At 44.9% G+C, this 22,614-nt stretch overlaps 1 protein-coding gene across 9 annotated transcripts in view; it reads right to left on the bottom strand.

Annotated features, from left to right (window-relative positions):
- LOC139746895 (uncharacterized) overlaps nt 1–22,614 on the bottom strand; it is a 589,528-nt gene that overhangs the window by 15,128 nt on the left and 551,786 nt on the right. For 6 of the 9 annotated variants that reach the window (XM_071658564.1, XM_071658571.1, XM_071658563.1 and 3 more), the window contains 2 exons: nt 14,600–14,784; nt 4,315–4,497 (listed from right to left, as the gene is read on the bottom strand). In XM_071658564.1, coding sequence (XP_071514665.1) covers nt 4,315–4,497; nt 14,600–14,784 — 368 coding nt within the window. Of the gene's footprint in view, nt 1–4,314; nt 4,498–14,595; nt 14,785–22,614 lie in introns of all 9 variants that reach the window. The other 3 variants (XM_071658565.1, XM_071658566.1, XM_071658567.1) reach the window with 3 other exon arrangements.

Genomic DNA, 22,614 nt, shown 5'->3' with positions numbered 1-22,614 from the left:
CGTTAATAGACAGATACAAATCCCCATAAGGACTGCGTTGCTCAACATTAGATATTTCGAACTGACAGATGGTTAATACCTGAGGATCGCCAGGCAAAAAAAAGGAGCTGACTTATCTCTCACTATTTTCTGTTGAAGTAGCAGACAGGGGCTTGTGTGTCGCCTCTACCGCAGGGCTCATGTCGTTATCATAGTAAATGGAGATTTAAAAACGCCCCTGTGCTCGTTAATCAGGGTTTAGGAGTGCGTTAATGCCTCCAGGTAATTATCGTCTTTTATGTCCAAGGCTCCAGTCAGGGACAAAAGTCCTTATCAAGGCCAGGACTTGGACGAAAGAGGGGAAGGTGGCTGAAAAGGTAAAGAAGCAAGGATAGAAGAGTTCAGATAATCTCTTGAGTTTTAAAGGAAGCAGAAAACCTGCTTCTTTTTTTTTCCCCTTCTTTCAAAGGGGAGGGATTGGTCGTAGATGTAAGGTACGACATGGAAATGTGGAGTTCAAAGGCTTATAGGTGTCGAGAAGGAAAAAGGAGAGAGTACACCACCCAAATGATTCTCAAGTTGAAAAAAAAAACCAAATCTTTGTAAGAGCCGAGTAAACGATTGAAATCTATTTGCCTTAGAAGAGAGAGGGTTGAGAGGTGATCTAATACAGGTACTCTGAGTTATCAAAGGCTTTTATAATCTCGATCTAACCATCTACTTCAGGCTTGATTCGCCCGATTTCCCTTGTGGTGATGGACACAAACTCGTGGGCCATAGTTTCAACCAGGAAAGAGGCCATTTCCTATTTGATTCGGAAGGTTTGTTCACATTTGAAATGATTTATCAGAGTGGCTGAAAGCGGAAGTAGTGGTAGATACGTTTACCAACGAACTTGAGAATATTTCGCTTCAAGCCCAGAACTAATATCATTCCCACCTCCTTACCTTAGTCACATAAAGTCTATAGTTTTTTGTATTGAAATATCTGTATGCCTTTCGACGCTTACCACAAATCTATACGTTTTTGCCATATTCCACCATCACAAACAGCATCTTCAGCACCTAGTGGTTTGTTGCTATATGAATTCCTTTATATTCCTTCGTAAAAGAGAACATCCCTTAACGAAGATACGAAAAACGATCGTAGCATCGTAGGAAGGGAACAGTGAAAGGCCGTACGTCAGGAATTATTACAGTTCATTTAGAGCGAATTAATTAAAGACGTATCGGAGGTTGTCGAACTTCCTTTGCATAAAGGAACGAGTCGCCTTTCGATTAACATGCCTGCAATAATTGTGGGCGGAGAGTGAAAGCTGATTGTGAGTCAGAGGAGAGACTTTTTCCGCTGCTCTTGTGTCCCTCTGAACATGATTGGATCATGGGTTGGACGACTGGATACTTTTGTAGGAGGAGGGAATAAATGCCTCAGATTCTCACAATAACAACCCATGATATAGACTCAACGTTAAAGGGAAGCAACGCATGAAGACTGGCAATAGTCTGCCCAAGGAAAGGAAAGAAAGAATATTCGTAGGTCAGCTCACTCACGCATTTCAGATGCCAAAATTGGCGTTAAATGGGGCGCAGCTGGAGTGGGAGGTGCCAGTGAGTGATGAGACGTTAACAAGAGTTTGGTCAGACGAAACAATCGTGGGGCGAGACTGTGTGTTGCGAGGCGCAAAGAAATGGAGGCGAAAACACAGATCCTGACACCGCGGGAGAGATGGTCGTGATGGCATGGGGCATGGGTAAGAGGACTGATGATTTTGTTGCTCCAGAACAACACTGGGAAATGTGTAGGCTTGAAACCTCATCCTTATATTCCAACCGCGTGTGTACAACGGTCTCAACCATTGCTTATGGCGTCTGTGGTGTGTCTAGGCTACGTGCACAGACACACACCTCCCAAAATGTTAGCATTACCCACACAAATATTCTTGAGGGATGGGCCGCTTAAGACCTGAGGGTGGCAAGCCATATCCTGCAAGCCTTGTCCCGAGGACATGGACCGACCCCTAAATTAATTTGAAACGAGGGAAAAAAACATGAGCCTATGATAACATATTTATAAATGCCCCTGTTTCCCAGATCCTACTTTCATTATCATAACTCAGTTAGGAATTTGGGAGGAGGAGAATAATTCAGTTGGGGGGGAGGCTTCTGGCTTGACGGGGGTGTTGGAGGTGAGTGGCTGCGGTGCACAGAGCGGAGTAAGTGAAACGCGGGTGGCGCTTCCCCTAGAGTTTTTTTTTTCGGAGCCGGGAGCAGCGCGGCGACGGGGGTCGGGGGGGTAGACGGATGGTTGGTAAGGACACAGACAAAGAGGGAGATGGGCAAATATGGGTATAGGTGGGTAAGGGTAAAGCTATATCATAGACGAGTATATGGGTACATAAGTATATGGGTATATAAGGTATAGGTGGGTGTAGAGATGGTTGGAATGTTAACAGGCTGATTGGTAAAAGCATATCTTCTTACACAGTTTATCGGGTTCGTATGCATGTATCGGTAAGTAGTCAAAGTAGTTGGTGCTGGCATATATATATATATATATATATATATATATATATATATATATATATATATATATATATATATATATATATATATATATATATATCGCGGGAGGCGGCGACAAAGTATAATAAATATATGTATAAAACACTCACGCCAACCTTTCATGCATCTTATCTATCAAGATAAGGAAGACTCACTCCCATGCGTGACCAGTTACCTCATTAATATCAAATTACACCGACTGGCTGACCAGCTTTGTGGGGAAAAATGATGATGGTAACGTGTCTGGAGGCGCGTCCCGGGCAGGCAAGGAGAGCGAGCCAATTAGCGTCGTCGCTTTCACCAGCGAGGCATCATCGGCCGTTCGTCAGCCCGCTATCCCTTGCCCTCCCCACCCTGACATAATAATAGCCGCTCTTAAAGGTACACTTAGGGGAGATTAAAAATGTAATTTTCCTGGCAATGTCGTTGGATAATGAAGCGTAATTAAGCTGCCTAAACTGGTGCTTGGCGATAACAAACTAGACAAGTTGGAACGTGTAACGAGCGGTTTCCTTAATTACTGGCTGGTCGTTCACACACACACACACGCACACACACACACACACACACACACACACACACACACACACACACACACACACACACACACACACAGGTATACAGACACAGGCGGTATACAAAAGTTTCAAAAGTTCTATGACAGTAGATAAAGTTCTAGAGATGGGGCCCCTCGAGTGCAGAACTTCCTTCCCTTACAGTTCAAAGAAGTAATTACGAACATACACACATACACACTCGACGCACAAGACTCTAATTGTACTGTAATGCAGCGTACATGCTTGCTGAGTGCACATTGAGGACTGGCACCCCCGTCTGTACAGTACGTACACGCCTGATTAATTGTAGTCATTACCCTAATTAATCAGTGACCACAAAGAGTCAACACCAAGGAACTGAGTGACTGTACAATGCGTGTACAACGCGCTGTGTGGAAAGACACTGTTTTCACTGTACACTCGTTAGGTGACCGAGATGTACGATGACTGTACAGCGAACAGTGGTGTTAGGTTCTGTATACATCCCGTTAACGAATCGGTATTGATCCAAACTCACAAAAATAATCTTTTAATCCCAGGTACGGCGAAGGAAACACAGTACAAATACATCGAATCAGATGTAGTATATGAACGTCGAATAAGATGGTGTATGCGAAGGTCATAGACCACACTCGCTGACAAAGCACGTAGAATATTTCTTGACTTATAGGAAGTAGATATTATAAATGCATATTTATCACCGTCACTTACAAATAATTCTGAAAATACCTGTGCCAATCATTTAGGCCACAAAAGTCACCCATTACACTCATGTATCAGAAAGTGAAGTATGGAACGTGGGGTCATAATGACGACCAGATACATCATCCAAGGCAGAAGGAGGTAGACCATATATATATACATATACACCTGAGATGGTAGAGTCTACTGGACCTCTCGTCCACTGCCAGACTCGGCATGTATATACACACCCTACCAGCAGCCCAACACGACCATACACTCCGTCGTGCTCAAGGGTCATTCCTTCGTACCCAAGGGTCGTACTGGGGTGCAGGAAGGGGGTGGCGTCGTCCCGTCGTGCTTAAGGATCGTACCGTCGTCGTCAGAGAGAGAGAGAGAGAGAGAGAGAGAGAGAGAGAGAGAGAGAGAGAGAGAGAGAGAGAGAGAGAGAGAGAGAGAGAGAGAGAGAGAGAGAGAGAAACACACACACACACACACACACAGATGGAGGAGGGGAGATGCGCGGTGGTACTTACGCAAGACGCCGTTGTGTGAGGAACATTTGCAGGTGAACCTAAGTTTGCAATACGTGCGTCGGTGGTCGATGAAGTCACTCAGGCTGGAGAAGAGCTCCCTGCAGTTGCCGCAGATCAAGATGTCTGGACTACCTGCAGGGGCGGACAGACTGGTAATGGTGGTGGTAGTGGTGGTGGTGGCGGCTGTGGTGGTGATAGTTGTAGTTGTGGTGGTGGTGGGTGGTGGTTGGTGGTGGTGGTAATGATTGGTATTGGGGGGTGGTGACAGAGAGAACATTAGTGATATAAATAATGAGCAATTCTCTTTATAGGAAAATATATAAATATATATAAATATATTAAATATTCAAAATCTATTTTTTTCTATAAAAAGATCATAATCATTTCATGACATAAATATTAATATTACTGTATAAACCTTATATTAACTAACCTAACCTTACTAATGAGTGAATGGTTAATGGACAATGGAACATAGAATATTACTATCTGAACATTTAGGTCATGTTAGAAGACAGAGACAAAGAAGACGAATCTGTATTACAAATAAAAACATTTGATAATTCTTGAATATCACAGCTAAAAGCTTGAGGTTACAGCTAAGTGCTTGGAGACAGAGCTAAGTGCTTGAAGTTACAACTAAGTGCTTGGAGATAGAGCTAAGTGCTTAGAGTTAGAAAGGCTAAACTATCGTCGTAAAGGAGATTAACTTCGCCACTTCATAAGCCCTGGTCTAACCCCAATGACAGCACGTCGCTCCCCATACACCACATCAGTTCAAATTGTTCTATCCCATGCACCCCTCTCGTCTTCCTAAATGTTCAGATCCTGTTTACATTTAGGTATAAGCACCTTTCCCACTAATATAATCAATTTAGAAATGTACTTTATTGTAAACCTTAAAGATACCTTAATCTACAGCGGTACTAAAACTGTTGTGATCCAAATACTTTAAAGTATTAAGAAAAGTTCCAGACGTCACTATGTGAAAGTAGCAGTCAGTAACAAGGGATAAAGTATCTGTGAAAAGTATCTTAAATCATCCCGAGAAAGTATAATGTCCTCTTGTGTAAGTACTCAGAATTATTTGGACAACCTATCAAAATATAACTACAAGAATACTTTCAACAACTCGAGAGAATCTATTTGAGTGTGACCCCAGGAAAAAAATCAGAGTTTACCTAAAATCACTGAGTTTACTTAAAAAAACTACCGGGAATTTACCGAAATCCGCAGAGTTTACCAAAAATTCATTGAGTTTACCTCTGATAACTTAGACTACTTGTTATCAAATCCGACCTTATCTAAAACCACTTTGAGTTTACGAAAGGTCACTCTCAGCTTAACTTGATTCACTTCGAGAGTACTTGCAATCACTTTAAGTGACTATAAAATCAGCCTGGGTTTACCTAAAATCACTCAGAGGGTACCTACTATCCCTTGAAGTTTTTAATTAAAATTGCTTCGGATGAGTACTTAAAATGATACCGCATTTGCCTAAAATCACATCACAATACCTAGAATGTCGTACAGGAAAACTACCATCCTACCATATGCAGCCACAAACCATGGTTTTTAAGTAAAGGGATCACGCGTCACTACTACAACCCTTTAAATCCCCTTAAAATTAGATCCCCCTCCCATTTAGCCTGACCTAAAATAGTTTAACACGAATCACTTCCCCCATTAACAAAATTGGCTTGATATCTCTCCACACTAACCTATCGCCCCAATCGTTGATCGAACAATCATTACGTAATTTTAAAAGTCTAATCATCTCACTGTGGCAAAACCAACCAATCCACATATAGCGTGAGGGGTCCGTCATTGGAACATCTGTGTCACTCGTATTTAATTCATCACATGACCCAGTTTAAGATCCAGGTTACACCATTTTCTTAAAGTGGTATAACTCATCCAAACTAAAAGTTCTGGGTCTTGTGGCCCTCTCGGTTCTCTATATATATGCTGGGGAACGACTTGTGTTCAAAGCATCAATCGTATTTGATTACGACTTTCTATACTGTTCCTAGCGATGGATGGAAGGCAAACAAGGCGATCCACATCTGTGTGTCCAAGTCTACCCAAGAGACGAAGGGAAAGGTTCAAACAAGTTTTGAACTTATGTAAACTGGCGTTTGAGTCCATCGTCAGAACGAGTCTTGCTCTCCTAACCGTCTACACTCGACAGTGACCATCCTAGTACAGTGAACTTTGAAGTATGAACATTAGCTTCGGCCTCGAGAGTACCTAAGTACAAGGGGTTAAGTCGTCGTACTCAAGGGTTACCTTGTCGTCCTCAAGGGGTTGTCATTATACTCAAGGGGTTAAGTCGTCGTACTCAAGGGGTAAAGTCGTCGTACTCAAGGGGTAAAGTCGTTGTACTCAAGGGGTAAAGTCGTTGTACTCAAGGGGTTGTGCTGTCGTACTCAAGGGACTGTCCAGTCGTACTCGTTAAGTCGTCATCGTGAAGGGGTTAACGAGGTGGAGAGGCAGTGGGCGACCCCAGGCTGACCCTTCCCATGACACCAACTTTCAATTTAGGTCATTCAAGCAGAAGGGTCAGCCACCACCTGATGAATTTATGTATGCAATTTTGCTACATATATTGTATCGTGGCCAGAACTGGCCTCCCCTCTCGCTCACTCTCTCACTCCCCACCTTCCAGGAATTCCTCATCTCCCCCACACACACACAACGCCCCTCCCTCTCCCCCCCCCTTAGGTCACCTGGACCCGCATCGTCTCAGTGTAATCTCCCCACATGGATCCCACCATCCTCTCCCCATTCCCCCTCCCACCCCACTCTATACTAACCATTCCCCCACTCTGTACCACCACACAAATAACCCCCCCCCCCATTGTGTACTCTTCTGAACTCGCATAATAATAACAATAATAATAATAATAATAATAATAATAATAGAGAGAAAAATACGTGAAGGAATGATTCTGGGCTCGTTTGGGTACCCGGTAATTCAGTCATCTCTCGGCCTACACTAGCGGGTCTAATAGACCTTAGTTTTTCTGTGTTATGGTGTAAGCAGACATAATGCTACTGAAAAAGGCTCATAGCTACAATGTCTATACATTTCTAGACATCTTTCTGTTTCCTATTTTAGTCAGTTGTCTCTAAGCTTCTTTTCTTTATCCTCTCGTGCCTCGTGACACTCTCTTTCCCACGCCAACATACTGTGGTGGTGGTGTAAGTAGGAAAGACAAAAAAAAATCTTGGCTTTGGAAAACGGCATACTAAGACTGGCAACTTGTGTAACAGTTGCCACATATCCCCAGCACGACATGGCATCACCACCCTCTTTGCACAGTATTTTTCCCCCCTCTTGCTCTGAATCCTATGTAGCGGTTCATAAAGACTACAGGAAACTAGAAAAGTCCATATTTTTAAATGCTAATAGCTTTGAAACTAATAAGGCAGATTACATTAGGGTAAGTGAATTGTGACGTATTAAAATAAAGTTTTAATTGCATTTTTACTTCAGGTCAAATGAGCTTTGTGGATAACATTGTTATAAGCTGTAAAGTGTATTATCATTTAATGTTTACTATAAATAACCGTAACAGTCTGATTTAGCATTCTTGTGTACTGGATGTATAATGCATCTACGAATACTGAAATATACATGCCAGAGCAAATAATCCTTCGTCAATTCTATATATATATATATATATATATATATATATATATATATATATATATATATATATATATATATATATATATATATATATATAAGTGATATAACAAACAGCCATATTCAAGAGCTTCACAAATGGAAAGATGGTGACACTTGGCATCAACTTCGTTAGGCTTAGATGAACAAGAGTGGAACTTCTGACTTAAGGCTGTGAGACTCGTCACTTGTAAACAAATCGAGCCAGACTGACTTTGGGTACACAGTCAACCCTGTAATTCGTCCTCCCCAAGGGAGTGGTCGATAAAATGGGTACCTGATTGGTAAGGTCGGCTAGTGTGTGACCCCTAATCACTAATCAGACTTAAGAGTGGTTACATATCTTATCATCTGTTACGAAAATGCAACTAGAATCGGTGTGTGGCCCAATCATTTTCTCAGTATCCTTCTTGGCGCTGTACCTTGCACAAGACCTTCTCCGCCATCACGTCATGCATTGTCTCCCACACTAACCATTCTTGTTTATATAGTCAAGTCGGTGAATTCTACCCGTACATCGGTTACTTAGACTTCCCGCTATCTATCATCAACGGCTTTGAGGGTATCGAACCAGCGTTCACTTAAAAACACCGCTCCGTCAAGTGTCGAAATTCCATCATTACTAAGTTCAATGCTTAAGACTGCCTTTGCGATCGACGATAAACTCTAATTGAATCCTTTACCACAACTCCAATACAGTGCATCTTCAACAGTCGCACACCCGTCCCATCACACCCTCACCCTCCCCCAGTATCTCTCCCCAACTATATGACTATATGACTCCCCACGCCACTCTGGGGAGCAATTCATCACCCGGGCAATTGAAGAAGTTATCTTAAGTCTCCTGGTAAACCCCAGCCCAGCCAACTGAGGAACTGTGTTTCCCTGCACACACACATTTTGCTGACTTGGTGGCTAATTATTAATATAATTGTGGATGCTAATAGTACTAATTATGATTAATTAAAAAACTGATATAGATATAATACTACTACTACTACTAATATATATATATATATATATATATATATATATATATATATATATATATATATATATATATATATATATATATATATATATATATATATAAAGATATCTAGTATTTTTCTTAACCCTATAAGAAGAAATGTATTTACACGACCTAAGCAGTGGGGCCTTCGACCCCATATACTGCCAAACATCAATATTGAAAACTTGTATTGGGTATACGTAGATTACACTAAGGATAAAAAAAATAATAGAATTACATTAATGGTAAAATGTAATCATCTAGAAAATTAAGTTTGCTTGTGGAAGGGGATCTGTATTAATCTAGGGAAGGGAAAGGAAGACTAGGTGGAGGTAGGTTAGGGCAAGTACTGAGAGAGATATAGAGAGACAGAGATAGATAGACAGATAGAGAGATAGATAGACAGATAGAGATAAATAGAGATTGACAGATAGAGAGATAAATAGAGAGATAGACAGACAGATAGACAGATAGATAGATAGATAGATAGATAGATAGATAGATAGATAGATAGACAGACCGACATATAGATAGATAGATAGATAGATAGATAGATAGATAGATAGATAGATAGATCGATTGATAGACATAAAGAGACAAATAGATAGATAGATAGATAAATAGATAGATAGATAGATAGATAGAAGAGAGAGAGAGAGAGAGAGAGAGAGAGAGAGAGAGAGAGAGAGAGAGAGAGAGAGAGAGAGAGAGAGAGAGAGTCATATCACTAACAAACAGAACACAGGTAGCGTAACAACCCACCCTCTGGTTCAGCGTTGCGAGCAGTAGACAGTGTGACACCGAGTAGAGGAGGTAGGTAGGGCCAAGAGGAATACAGCATAGATTAGAACACACACACACACACACACACGCGCGCGCGCGCGCACATATAACAAATACAACAACAACAACAACAAAAACAACAACAACGAGAACAACTAGAACAAAAAAAACACACACAAAAAAAACACAATGAGTCAACTCATAACAGTGAACTCATTTATTCCCTCCCTCCTCATCACTATATTGGAAGCCTCATCATATATATTAAACTCATTTACATATATCAAAACAAACTACATCTTTTTTTCTATTTTCAATATTTTTTGCAAAACAATATAGAGCTGATTTTTTTGTATTATAAATACTTTAACTTTTTTTTTTGTAAATTAATCCAAATGTTTGCAAATCAAGGATTTCTTTTTTGTCAATCAATGAACTATTTTGAATCAATGGCTATTTTTGATATATCTTACTTCTAACAGACTAATGGCTAAGACTTTGTTCCTACCGTATACAAATTTTGAAAGATCAATATCAAATGAGATTTATATCCTAGACAAAACTGAGTTTGCAAATGAATGAGAATTCAAACAAGTTTTAATTTCTGATTAGCAGCAGGCCAGAGTAAAAAAAAACAAAAAGAAGCTAAAGATGACAACCTTATATTAAAAGGAAATGTCTATGATGAAATTATACTTTTGACTTTTATCTAAATAAAAACATGGGACTTTAACATTGTATGACGAAGGTCCATCTTGCTTGAGAAAGTTGGAGGACTGTTGAATGCCAGGCTTTGGCCACTTGTCTGGGTAACTATGCTAAAATGATGTTCCATTAGGTCCACTTAGTTCCCTATACATCATAACTGGCGAAGGGAAAGATAACCCTTCGTGCTAGGTTGATAAGGACGTTTTCGTAGCTGATAAAGTGTTGTGTTATGCACAGGGCACTTGGGTTATTATCACAGGTCCTCCTTGAGGTAAGTCCAGGCAGCTGAATCTCACGCAGCCTTGAGGGAAACAAGTCACCAGATCCAAACAGGATGGTGGAACAGGGAGGAAGACTCTTCTCGAGAAACTTTGATTGTTCCTGGTCTCGATCCAGCGACAGAGTAATTAAATCTTCGTCGGCAATCAAGGAAATCTTTGTTTAATCAGTTGATCTTCTCAGATGCCGGTGCAAGACGGACAGCCAGGGAGGCACCTTCGCCAACATCTACCCGGCCTTACGTGAACACGGTGTGTCTGGCGGCCCCCGCTTGTACGACCGTGAGGAGGACAACCTCTCACAGTTTCCGATATCACGTCCACTCCCAGTGCTCAGCTGTTCCCCGGACGTTTTCCTCCCACGTCCTGTGAGTGCATGATGGTGTGACGCGCTCGCCCGCGCATGAGGCCACGGAGATGTCATACGCATGATAACGATCCCATTTGCTCTGCTGTCCTCCTCCCTCAGGTCATGTGCTGGCCTCGCACACAACCACCACCTTTACCATAGCTCCTGCTAGCTTCTGCCTCGCATGCATCTACGGGGCATTCAGTGTGTCAGCCTGCACTCGAGTGGCATCGGAGACGAGGATTTCCCCCTTCCTTCTTGTAAGCTGCTTCAGTTCTGGCTTTATGGACGCATCGTTCGTAAACAACCCGGAACTGATGTGGCACTTCCCTCACTCATACTAACACAGCCTTCACTGACAGACCTTACAAGTGTCGTCTTTACTCTTACGTAACGATAAGAAATTCATCCACGCGACAGACAGTGATGTATCTGAGGCATTTATCAACCCACTAACGATCTTTTTTTTGTGTCAATGCGTCTTCCACAGCAAGTCTCAAAGACTGCATTATCTCCCAGTGGATGAATCGTGGACATATCATCTCGCTAGACTTATGAAAGCATCCTTTACATGTTCTCCTAATGCCTCACAACCGCTGGGCTTCCCCGGCTGGTGTGTGCGAGGGTTGTGGCTGCTGTCTCTCTAAAAACTGTACCTTCCTTCACCCATCACAACATGACGAGTTGTGTCCGCACGACCGCCAGCCTCTCCTACAGACAACGGGAGGGGGAGCAAAGAAGAGCTTCTGTTCTAGATCTTCAACCAATATTAATCTCTACACCAGCCGTCGCAACATTAAGGGAATGATGTAGAAGCTTCCGTTCAACTTGAGTGCTTGTCTCATTTTCCTTTGTCGAAACAAAAAGGTTTTTGTACCAGCGTGGCAAATGCCTTAAATTTATACTTCTCAAAAGGAACAGAGGATGGGACATCTTTACCACCCGCATCCCTACAAATGACTCGTATACTTTCCCTCCTCACAACTCAGCTGATTCCAGATCGTCAGCCACTTCGCCGCCGAAGTGGAAAACATTTTATTTTCCGCGCTGAGCCATCACCCTCTTGATGTCACCTTCATCTCGCGTCATGCTGGATAAAACAGCACCTCGTGTGGTGGGGGGAACACTCCCTCGTCCCTGTCGTCCTCCGTTCTTAACAGGTCGAACCCCAGGGAACGCTGGCGGGGGGAGACCAGCCAGGTCATGCGGAACTTAGCGTCTGTTTGATCATTACGAGCGATGCCAATAACGCCAGGCCTGCCACTTGTTTACTCCCTCCCTTCCTTCTTGATCTCTTGGAGTCTCCCCGAACCTTCTCCTGTCCCCCTTCACTGCTCAGTCGCAAACAAGAAAAGCACCACTTGCGTCTCATTATCCTTGAAGAAGTCCTTCCATATCTGCGTCACGCACGACCCCATCCTGTACGATCGTATATGGTACGTCAGGGAGGCGCTGGCTGTCAGTGCTTGAGAGGAGAGAGATCCCATCCACCCATTTCCGTCTGACGTGATGCGCCACGGAAGGAACTCCAGCATCCTTCTGGCTGTTCTCTTAGGGCCTGGTAGCCCGGGGTTGCCTCCCCCTAAAATACTCATCAAATGTCTGGAGTTCAGACGAGGCATCAGGCAGGTCAGGCGCGCTATTTAGTGACATTCGCTCCACCTGGCCCGCTCACCGGCCAACACCGACACTGTTGGCCAGATGGTTGGCTCTATTATCACCACCGCCCTCTATGCCACCAGGTCTCTACCATCCCTCGAGGCTGGGGTAACATGATACACCCACCCCCTATAAGGCTCAGGACATTAGCGTGTGAGCCTTCAAACGTTCATACAGGAAGCTCGACCCATCAGCTTAACTTTCTCTGCTGCTAAAACAATACACTTTCTGTGTTTTCCTCTCCTGTTACCTTATACCTATATTAAGGGAGGAGGATAAGGGGGGAGGATCCCGCTATCATTTTCCAGCTGATAATCTTGTCATAGATCATCGGGTCTTCTGTTATCTGTCCACCTCATGTACTGTCCTGCAGCTGATAACCTTGTCATAGAGCACCCGGTCTTCTCTTATCTGTCCACCCCATGTGCTGTCCCGCAGCAGATAACCTCGTCGTAGACCATCAGGTCTTCTGTTGTCTCTGTCCTCTCTTTGTGCTGTTCTGCAGCAGATAACCTTGTCACAGACCATCAGGTCTTCTGTTATCTGTCCTTCCCTTGTGCTGTCCTGCAGCAGATAACTTTTTCACAGACCATCAGGTCTTCCGTTATCTGTCCACCTCATGTACTGTCCCGCAGCAGATAACCTCGTCATGGACCATCCGGTCTTCTGTTATCTGTCCTTCCCTTGTGCTGTCCTGCAGCGGATAACCTCGTCATAGACCATCAGGTCTTCTGTTACCTGTCCATCTCATGTGCTCCTAACCTCTCTTCGTGCTGCCCCTTGTGTGAGTGAGTTCGGAGGCGAGTAGTCCACACTGACCTCTTCCCCATCTCTAATTCCTTTTATCAACCGGTCTCAAGAGAGGAGGACGAACGCCTGGACTGGCTGAGGGACGAATGCCCAGCCCGGGATTCGAACCCGGGCGGTGGCGGTGGTGCTACCACGCCTTTGGCCCACGTCTTGGGCAAGGGGGTTCACCCTTGGCCTTAAAACTGGTCATATCAACACTGGGAATGTAACCTTGTTCTAAAGGGTAATTAACTTAATGACGCGCTACATTTAGCGTCGTCCTCCACTTCTAACATAAGGTTGCCATATGGAACTTAACCTAGCGAGGTTTGCTAAGATTGGCTGGCCGCTACATGATACAAAAAAAATATATGTATAAAAAAGAATCCAATGATTAATTAGGAAAATAAAAATTTCCCCAATCTCTATCCCATAACAGAAAACACATACAAAATCTTTTCTTAGTCACTAGTAAAAGAAATAGAAACCTGCTTAAGTTAAAGAAACCTGCTCTGTCTACCACTGTTAGAAAACAGAGAAACCAAAAAATAAAAAAAAATCTTCCTATCTAAGATCCAACATGAAAAAATACGATTTTTAGTCATGAATTCAAAAATCATACAAACTACAATGGTTATCACTATACATGAAAACTCTGAATAATAGTAACATAAAAAAATCCTAAATTTTCAAAAAATGATTAAAAAAATGTTTTTACGTATAGTAAAATATGAAAAAAATACCACACACATAAACTAAAAAAAAACACAAGAGAAACCTAGGTTCTCAGTCTCACGCAACGTAAGGAATAAAAAACAAAAAAAAAATTAGAAATAAAAACTTAAAAACCCTAGAGACTAAGTCTTTTTTAAAAAAAAATTAGAAATAGAAACTTAAAAACCCTAGACTAAGTTTTTTTGGAAAAAAAATTAGAAATAAAAACTTAAAAACCCTAGACTAATTTCTTTTTTAATTTTTTTTTCCCCAGAAACAAGAAAAACCAAAGAGAAACCTGCCCTGGATGTTGGTAGCAGAAGTACACTTACTGTACGTCTTGAGATCCTCCAACCCCGGGGTCGCCACTTTCTTGGGCGACTGCGCTCGTGGTTGCTGCCGAAGGCTGGGCACGACCAGCCGGGGTCGCTTCAGGGGCGGGGTCAGCCGCGGCCCGCACGCACCCATGGCGCTCCCGGCATTGTAACTGCGGAGAGCATGGCGGCATCAGGCAAGGCTTGAAGGGAGAGAGAGAGAGAGAGAGAGAGAGAGAGAGAGAGAGAGAGAGAGAGAGAGAGAGAGAGAGAGAGAGAGAGAGAGATAACACTGAACACAGACAGACAGACACACGCAGACACACACAAACACAGACACAGATACAGACAGACAGACAGAGAGCCAAACACACACACACACACACACACACACACACACACACACACACACACACACACACACCACAGCGAACCAAACTTCTCGCTTCGTGTCTTCGAGTCGAAATCTTTCTCCCAGGGGAAGTTATGGCCCCATCAGGGTTCGGTCGTCCTCATTCTACGATACAAAGTTTACTCTGACACGTTTACTACGCGGGAAAGTAGACTAAGATTTGCCTCTCCTGTTTCTCCTTCTTTATCTTTAATTTTTCAACAACCAACGTCCTAACCCTGTCTTTTTCTAAGGGTCAGGTCAAAGGCCGTCAGGTGTAGTGATGATGCATTGGACCTAAGGGGTGTAGTAGTGAAGATGCGCTTGTGATAAGGTGAGGTGAAGATGACATTTCTGGGAATGTGAAGTGATGATGGCGAGTCGATCGAAGGTGTAGTGAAGATGCGTCTGAGACGCGGCGTTTCCTCCCCCTAATGAACATGATGGTGAGTGACAGGGTCCAGGCAGTCGTCACAACAAAGAACCCTACCACCACACAAGACAACACCACCGATCATCTACCTCTACATCTACCTCTACATCTACCTCTACCTCTACATCTACCTCTACATCACACTCTTTAAAACATGACTGTGCTCAGGACGGAACATCTCTGCAGGCCTACAGAAATTCACCACCAGCGCCCTCTCAAACCCTTGACAGACGTGGGTCGAAACATACACTCTCCCCCGTAACTGGGAATGGTCAACCACCCAATATGACTTCAACCACATAAGGTCACATGATCACGTATGACCCACGCGAGGCAATCAACTCCCCACGTCACAAACAACATCAGAAAAGACATTAAATGAACTAATTGCTCTTCCAAACTTCATCGGTTCCAGCTTTGTGAATCGAGGACAAAAAAAAAAACAAACAAACAAAACATTCCTTTTTATACACAAACAATTTAATCGTACCGTCATAAACTACTCCACACTCCCCTGATGATCATTCATCCTCCCAAATGTGAAATGCCTGTAAACTCCACCAACACAACACCGACGAGAATAACTGGTTGCATAGCACACTACCTTTCGTTAGTCACAACACTAGTCAAAAATACCTCCAATACAAACCATGCTTGAATGTGGACGTGGCTTGCTTCCTGAGCGCTTTTGGAACATTCAAGGCAGGAGAGTAAGACACACACACACACACACACACACACACACACACACACACACACACCGGCTGAACCTTGATGTTTCTAACAGTACACGTGATCAGCAGTACCTTACAAGCAATTGATGCCATGAGAAATACAAACATCACTGACAGCTGACGATAAGACAGCAGTATGTCACTGCCACACATGTGGCACTGTGTGGCACTGGGCCCCGCTCATCGCTGGCGCGTCCAGAGAAATTCATTGATAATTTCAGTCAATCATTTCCAGTGTGTGTTCAGTTCACGTTCACAGCAATTGAGGTGAGGGGATGGTAGGAAGGAAAACCCTCCCCATCATGGCCCGCATCCTCACACCACACGGCACCTAAAGACATATTGATCATAAGGACCAATATATCATAGTCCTTAATGGCCGTGCCGTGTCGTGCCGTGTCCCCACCCGACAATATCTGCTTGCGTCGGCACAGTGGCTGCTCGGGGTGATCAAAGCCACCTCCCTTCCCTTCCCTGAGTCACCTGCCGTCGACACACAGTAATCCCGACCCCCAGCCAACAATGGAGAGGGAGAGAGCCAGCCTGGCAATATCACTCCATGAAATGCCCGCGCCCTGGGATTACTACTGGGCTCCGCCGTACGATATCCTATGAATTAGGGACGGAACTATACGAGCCAGCGAGGATTCCGGGGTCCTTATGCAACGACGGCATAAAGCCCCATGTTCCCACGGTGAATCAATTAGTATCGGGATATCGGTCTTGTGTATCGTTCGCGGTTAGGGAGGGGAGTGGATGCGGTCTCGTTTGGCTCGAACCGACAACCCAGCCTGCCGTTTTCTGTTGATTACGCCGTTTTCTTTTCATTGCCCTCCCCGTTTGCTGATGATTACACTATTTCCCTACATATGTTTCCTGTTGATTACCATTTCCGTTGTCCATAACGTAAGCCTATTTGTTGATGACACATTTTACCGTTCAGACTTTTCTGAGAATGATACGTTTTCTGTTTAAATTATTTACGCTCACGTAACATGTTTTCTGTAGATGATGTCTTGAGATGACGGAAATGTTGATCGCTCAGCTGCAGCGGTTCGCTATACTACAGCAGCAGTTCGCTATACTACTGTAGCGGTCTGCAGCGGTTCGCTATACTACTGTAGCGGTCTGCAGCGGTTCGCTATACTACTGTAGCGGTCTGCAGCGGTTCGCTATACTACTGTAGCGGTCTGCAGCGGTTCGCTATACTACTGTAGCGGTCTGCAGCAGTTCGCTATACTACTGTAGCGGTCTGCAGCGGTTCGCTATACTACTGTAGCGGTCTGCAGCGGTCCGCTATATTACTGTAGGGTTCGCTATAGGTACATGATTACGACCAACGTAAATACTGTCAGGGAATCATGCTAGTTTCATATACGTGATCTTCGATAGTTTCAGGGGCTCTTTAAGGTATATGACCTCCCTCGCTTCAACCCCACAACATCCCTCGGTTCCGCTCCACACCCTCCCTTGGTTCCACTCCACAACATCCTTTGGTTCCGTTCCACACCCTCTCTTGGTTCCACTCCACATCCTCCCTTGGTTCCACTCCACAACCTCCCTTGGTTCCACTCCACAATCCCTCTCGGTTCCACCCCACAAACTCAGTTGCACCTCCTCACAATATCCATTTCTTTCGCTTCACAACCCTTCTTTTTCCTCCACCTGGCATACCCTCTCGCGTCCACATCAGAACTCCCCTTCAACAACTCTAAACACCTACAACCCATTCGCTTTACAGCCCGCCCCCCACCTCCTCCACCCCTTGCTTCAAAACCTTTCTACAACGAACCTTCCCCGCTTCTCTCCTCCTTCAAGCGCACCACAGCCCATCGAGACGTGAGACCAGAGGCCCAGATTGCAGCACCAGGTGGGGAAACTTAAGTCTCGCACCGGGTCGGGATCTCTCCACCGGGTCTCGCTGTCTCGTGTTTATAGTCAGCAGCGAGAGCCGAGGCCGAGGAGAACGAGGACGAGTGACGCTATTTATCAGAATTAGCGGGATGGGCGCGTTCCGAGCCCCAGCATGAGTTACGGTGTCACTTTTATGCGGTGGGCGAGGAGTGGGGCCGGGTGGAAACACCTGCTAACGCAGTTACTGGTCGGCGTTTTTGGGCGGGTCGAGGGGGAGGTGGGGAGGCGAGCCGTGGCGACCCCGGGGAGGTCGTGCCGTTGACGGATCCGCTCGTTGCTGGAGCCGCTGGATTACTGCCCCTCACGCAAAACACCTGCCAAGCAACATTAAGGGATTACATTTTCCCCTCCCCCAGGCCGCGGTGGGGTGGAGGGGGCACATATCATGTGGGTCTTGGGGCCTCCTGGGGTTTTGAGCGCTTCTCTCCCCCAGCCTTGTCACGCTCCTTTCCTCCCTTGCCTACACTCTCCCTCACTCACTCCTTCCCTTCCCTCACTCTCATTTCAATCTCGCTCTTGTCTACCCTTACTCCCCAGTCGCCCACCTCCGCTCCCCTGCATCCCTGGGGAGACACATTACGGACTGGCTAACCACCCCACCACCCCACACCCCTCCCAGGGTAGAGCTTGTCTACCTGTTGATTGAGGGCTGGGGTGTGGCGCTCCTCCCTCCCTCCCTACCCCCTACCTCCCACAACACCTGGCCCTCCCTCCCTCCCGCACCGTCTGCTCCTCCCGCTGCACCTGGACGCCCTCCCGTCTGCACCACTTGGGCCTCGTCCACAGACTTTCAACTCTAGGTGACCTTCCGGATGTGATCCCCCCTACCCCCCTCCCCGTCTCTGGTGACCTAACAAGGTGTGACCCGTCAACTCTGGTGACCTGGCATGGTGTGACCCCGCCAAACTCTCTGGTGACCTGGCAATGTATGTGACCCCGCCAAACTCTCTGGTAACCTGGCAATGTACGCGACCCCGCCAAACTCTGTGGTGACCTGGCAATGTACGCGACCCCGCCAAACTCTCTGGTGACCTGGCAATGTGTGTGACCCCGTCGGCAGTTGGCAACTCTACTGACCTCGCAGGTGTGACCTACCGACGCGGCGACCCGGGGTTTGAGAAATTCGCTGATCGTGGAGGAAAACTTTCAAACTTCGTCACTTTATTATTTTTTTTCCTCCTCCGGGGAAAAGAAAACGTGAAGAAAATCATTTGGTATTTAGGTGCGAGGTTCTTCCCACAGTCTTTAAACACCAGCACTACAGGAATACAACAACAGCTGTAGGAAAATACAACGCAGGACGTAGAACACAAATACTAACCATTTCATACAGTACAGCACCTAAAATACAGTATCATCAGTACATGAAATACAGTACCATCCATACGTATAATACAGCATCATTAGAGTGTAAAATACAGCACCATCAGTACATACAACAATACAACACTATCGATACAAAAATACAGTTCGTTGAAGAAAAAAATACAAAATGAATCTCGCTACTTTTTAAATATATTAAAAGTTGGATCGGCAACTTTAATTACAGTATACATAAGTAAAAGTATTCCAAAATCTTCTCAAGTGAAAGTTATTTCGAAGTTTTCGTAAAGTGAAGATAAACATTATTATTAAAGGCTAAGGACAGATTTGGACCTAAGGGGGGGGGGGTGGGGGGGGAGGGCGACCTACAAGCCCTCTTGTGGGACTGTCTCAAACTACTCACATATAATGAGAGTAATACACTGATGCTGGTGGTCACTTTCATACACTGATATCTTTCCATCTATCTATTCATCTATCTAATTATCTATCTATCTATCTATCTATCTATCTATATCTATATATATATATATATATATATATATATATATATATATATATATATATATACATATATATATATATATATATATATATATATATATATATATATATATATATATATATATATATATATGTATATATATATATATATATATATATATATATATATATATATATATATATATATATATATATATATATATATATATATATATGCCATGCTAATATATCATTCATACATACACTACAGCATTACCAAAATACTGATAATAATACAGTGATACATATACTGAAAACGCAGTGATAGTGAGTACAACAGAATATACACAAACTCACAATCACACAAAATAGTCTCACAAGCTGGCAAGCTCATAATCTCATAGAGAGACACACAAGTACACATAGTGGTCCAGTCTTCTATATATGTGGTCTATACTGGCCCGGGTACATGTCTGGTCCATATTGGTCCTGGTGTATGTTCGGTCCATATTGGTCCTGGTGTATATTGGTCCATATTGGTCCCGGTGTATTCTTCCTTTTGGTCCACACTGACCCAGACTGGCCCACATTGTCCCTGGCTGGTCCATGAAACTCTACGTGCCGAACTTTGCACATAATTCCCAGAGTTTTGAGTTCCCTCAGAATGAAACTCAAAAATCCCCTTAAGAATTCTCTGACACTGTGTGTGTGTGTGTGTGTGCCGGGAGGAGCAAGATGGCGCCGACACGACAACATTGGTGGTGGTGGTGGTGGTGGTGGAGCAAGATGGCGACGACGGTGATGATGGTGATGTTAGAGATTGGAGGCCGTCTCCACCCCACTCCTCCACTCCCGCCAAACAGGCAGGTTTGGCTCGCCTGGGGAGAGGCGCCACTGTCTCTCTCCCCACCTCACACTGTCTCGTGGGAGAGAGAGAGTTGGGGGAGGTAGAAAGGAAAAGGGGGGGGGGGGGAGGGCGAAGGAGAGGTGAAAAGCCAAGTCATTATACCCAAGGGTCGTACCGTCGTGCTCAAGGGTCGTACCGTCGTGCTCAAGGGTCGTACCGTCGTGTTCAAGGAGTCGTACTGTCGTGCTCAAGGGGTCGTACCGTCGTGTTCAAGGGTCGCACCGTCGTGCTCAAGTGGTCGTACCGTCGAGCTCAAGTGGTCGTACCGTCGAGCTCAAAGGGGTCGCACCGTCGTGCTCAAGGGTCGTAGCGTCGTGCTCAAGTGTCGAGCTCAAGTGGTCGTACCGTCGTGTTCAAGGGGTCGTACCGTCGTGCTCAAGAGTCGGTAGCGTCGCCGTACCCCGGGATTCGAACCGCCGGCAACACCACATACTTTCCCTGCGCTGTTCCTCACCTCCCCAGCACGGGAATTCCCGGCAGCAGCCCCCCTCCCTCCCCATGGTTCCTCTGCGCCCGGCATAGCCTGTGTCATTCAGCTTAACGAGCAACATTACTCCAAACAATCGCGTTTCATTAATTGCACCTGCATGACGTTGTTTGTTAGAGGCTAAAGTATACACAGACTTCAGCGCCGGAGGATATGGTCGCACGCAGACTTCAGCGCTGGAGGACATGGTCGCACGCAGACTTCAGCGCTGGAGGACATGGTCGCACGTAGACTTCACCGATGGAGGACATGGTCGCACACAGACTTCACCGATGGAGGACATGGTCGCAGGCAGACTTCAGCGCTGGAGGACATGGTCGCACGCAGACTTCACCGACGGAGGATATGGTCGCACACAGACTTCACAGATGGAGGACATGGTCGCACGCAGACTTCAGCGCCGGAGAAGAAGAACGCTCGTAGATCCAAGCGCCGGAGTAAGATATGGACGCACACACAAGTCAGCGCTGGAGAACATGGGGGAAGGAACACGGCCCATCGCCTATGAACACGTACAGGACACGTTCACCACTCGGGGAAGCCAGACAGGTACAACGGTTGTTCTGGTCCTCTCATTAGCTGGTGCTGTTGCCGATGGTTAATGGGGAGGGAGTTAACGGGGGGGGGGGGGGTATGGTAAGATCTCTGGGGTTGGTCTATTGTCTGCTAGCCAGTCTCTGGGGAGGCGAGGCTGCCCCCCCGACGCTTCCTCAGGGGAAGGAGGGGGCTTTTCTGTCCCTCTCTCTCTCTCTCTCTCTCTCTCTCTCTCTCTCTCTCTCTCTCTCTCTCTCTCTCTCTCTCTCTGTGGTGTCCTTCATATGTGCGTGTATGTGGATGTATCCGTCTGTTTCTCTGTCTGTCTGTCTGTCTGTCTGTCTCTACCTCTCCTTGTCTTTCCACTTTATTTTGTCCTTGACATTTTTGATATTTTTTTCTCTCTCTCTTCAGCTCAATTAACATACGCACAAAATAATTCCACCAAGTAAAATGTGAAAAAAAAAAAAAATAGCTAAGTCAAAATGACATTAATTCCCCCCATTTCTCCCGCGTTATAAAACAAACAGAAAACTTATTAAAAGTTAACAGGAAATTCCTCAAGATTTTTCATACGTGTTTTTGCTGGGCTGTCAAGTGTTCCTGACAAGTTCATCAGCGAGGGAAGGCTAAGACAAGGCCCTCAACACAATAACTTCTATTCACAACACCTCGACTTACAACCCGACGATAAGGCTGATATGGAAGGTTGTAACACACTTTTCTTTGCGGGAGTTGGGGGGTTGGGGGAACGATTAGAATCAGACAACTCTACTACAACCCTGAGAAATAGAAGA

The sequence above is a fragment of the Panulirus ornatus genome, chromosome 66 (genome assembly GCF_036320965.1).
Source record: "Panulirus ornatus isolate Po-2019 chromosome 66, ASM3632096v1, whole genome shotgun sequence".
Taxonomy (NCBI): Eukaryota; Metazoa; Arthropoda; class Malacostraca; order Decapoda; family Palinuridae; genus Panulirus; species Panulirus ornatus.
The sequence above is the reverse complement of the archived record's forward strand: the minus strand, read 5'-3'. Positions and strand labels throughout refer to the sequence as shown.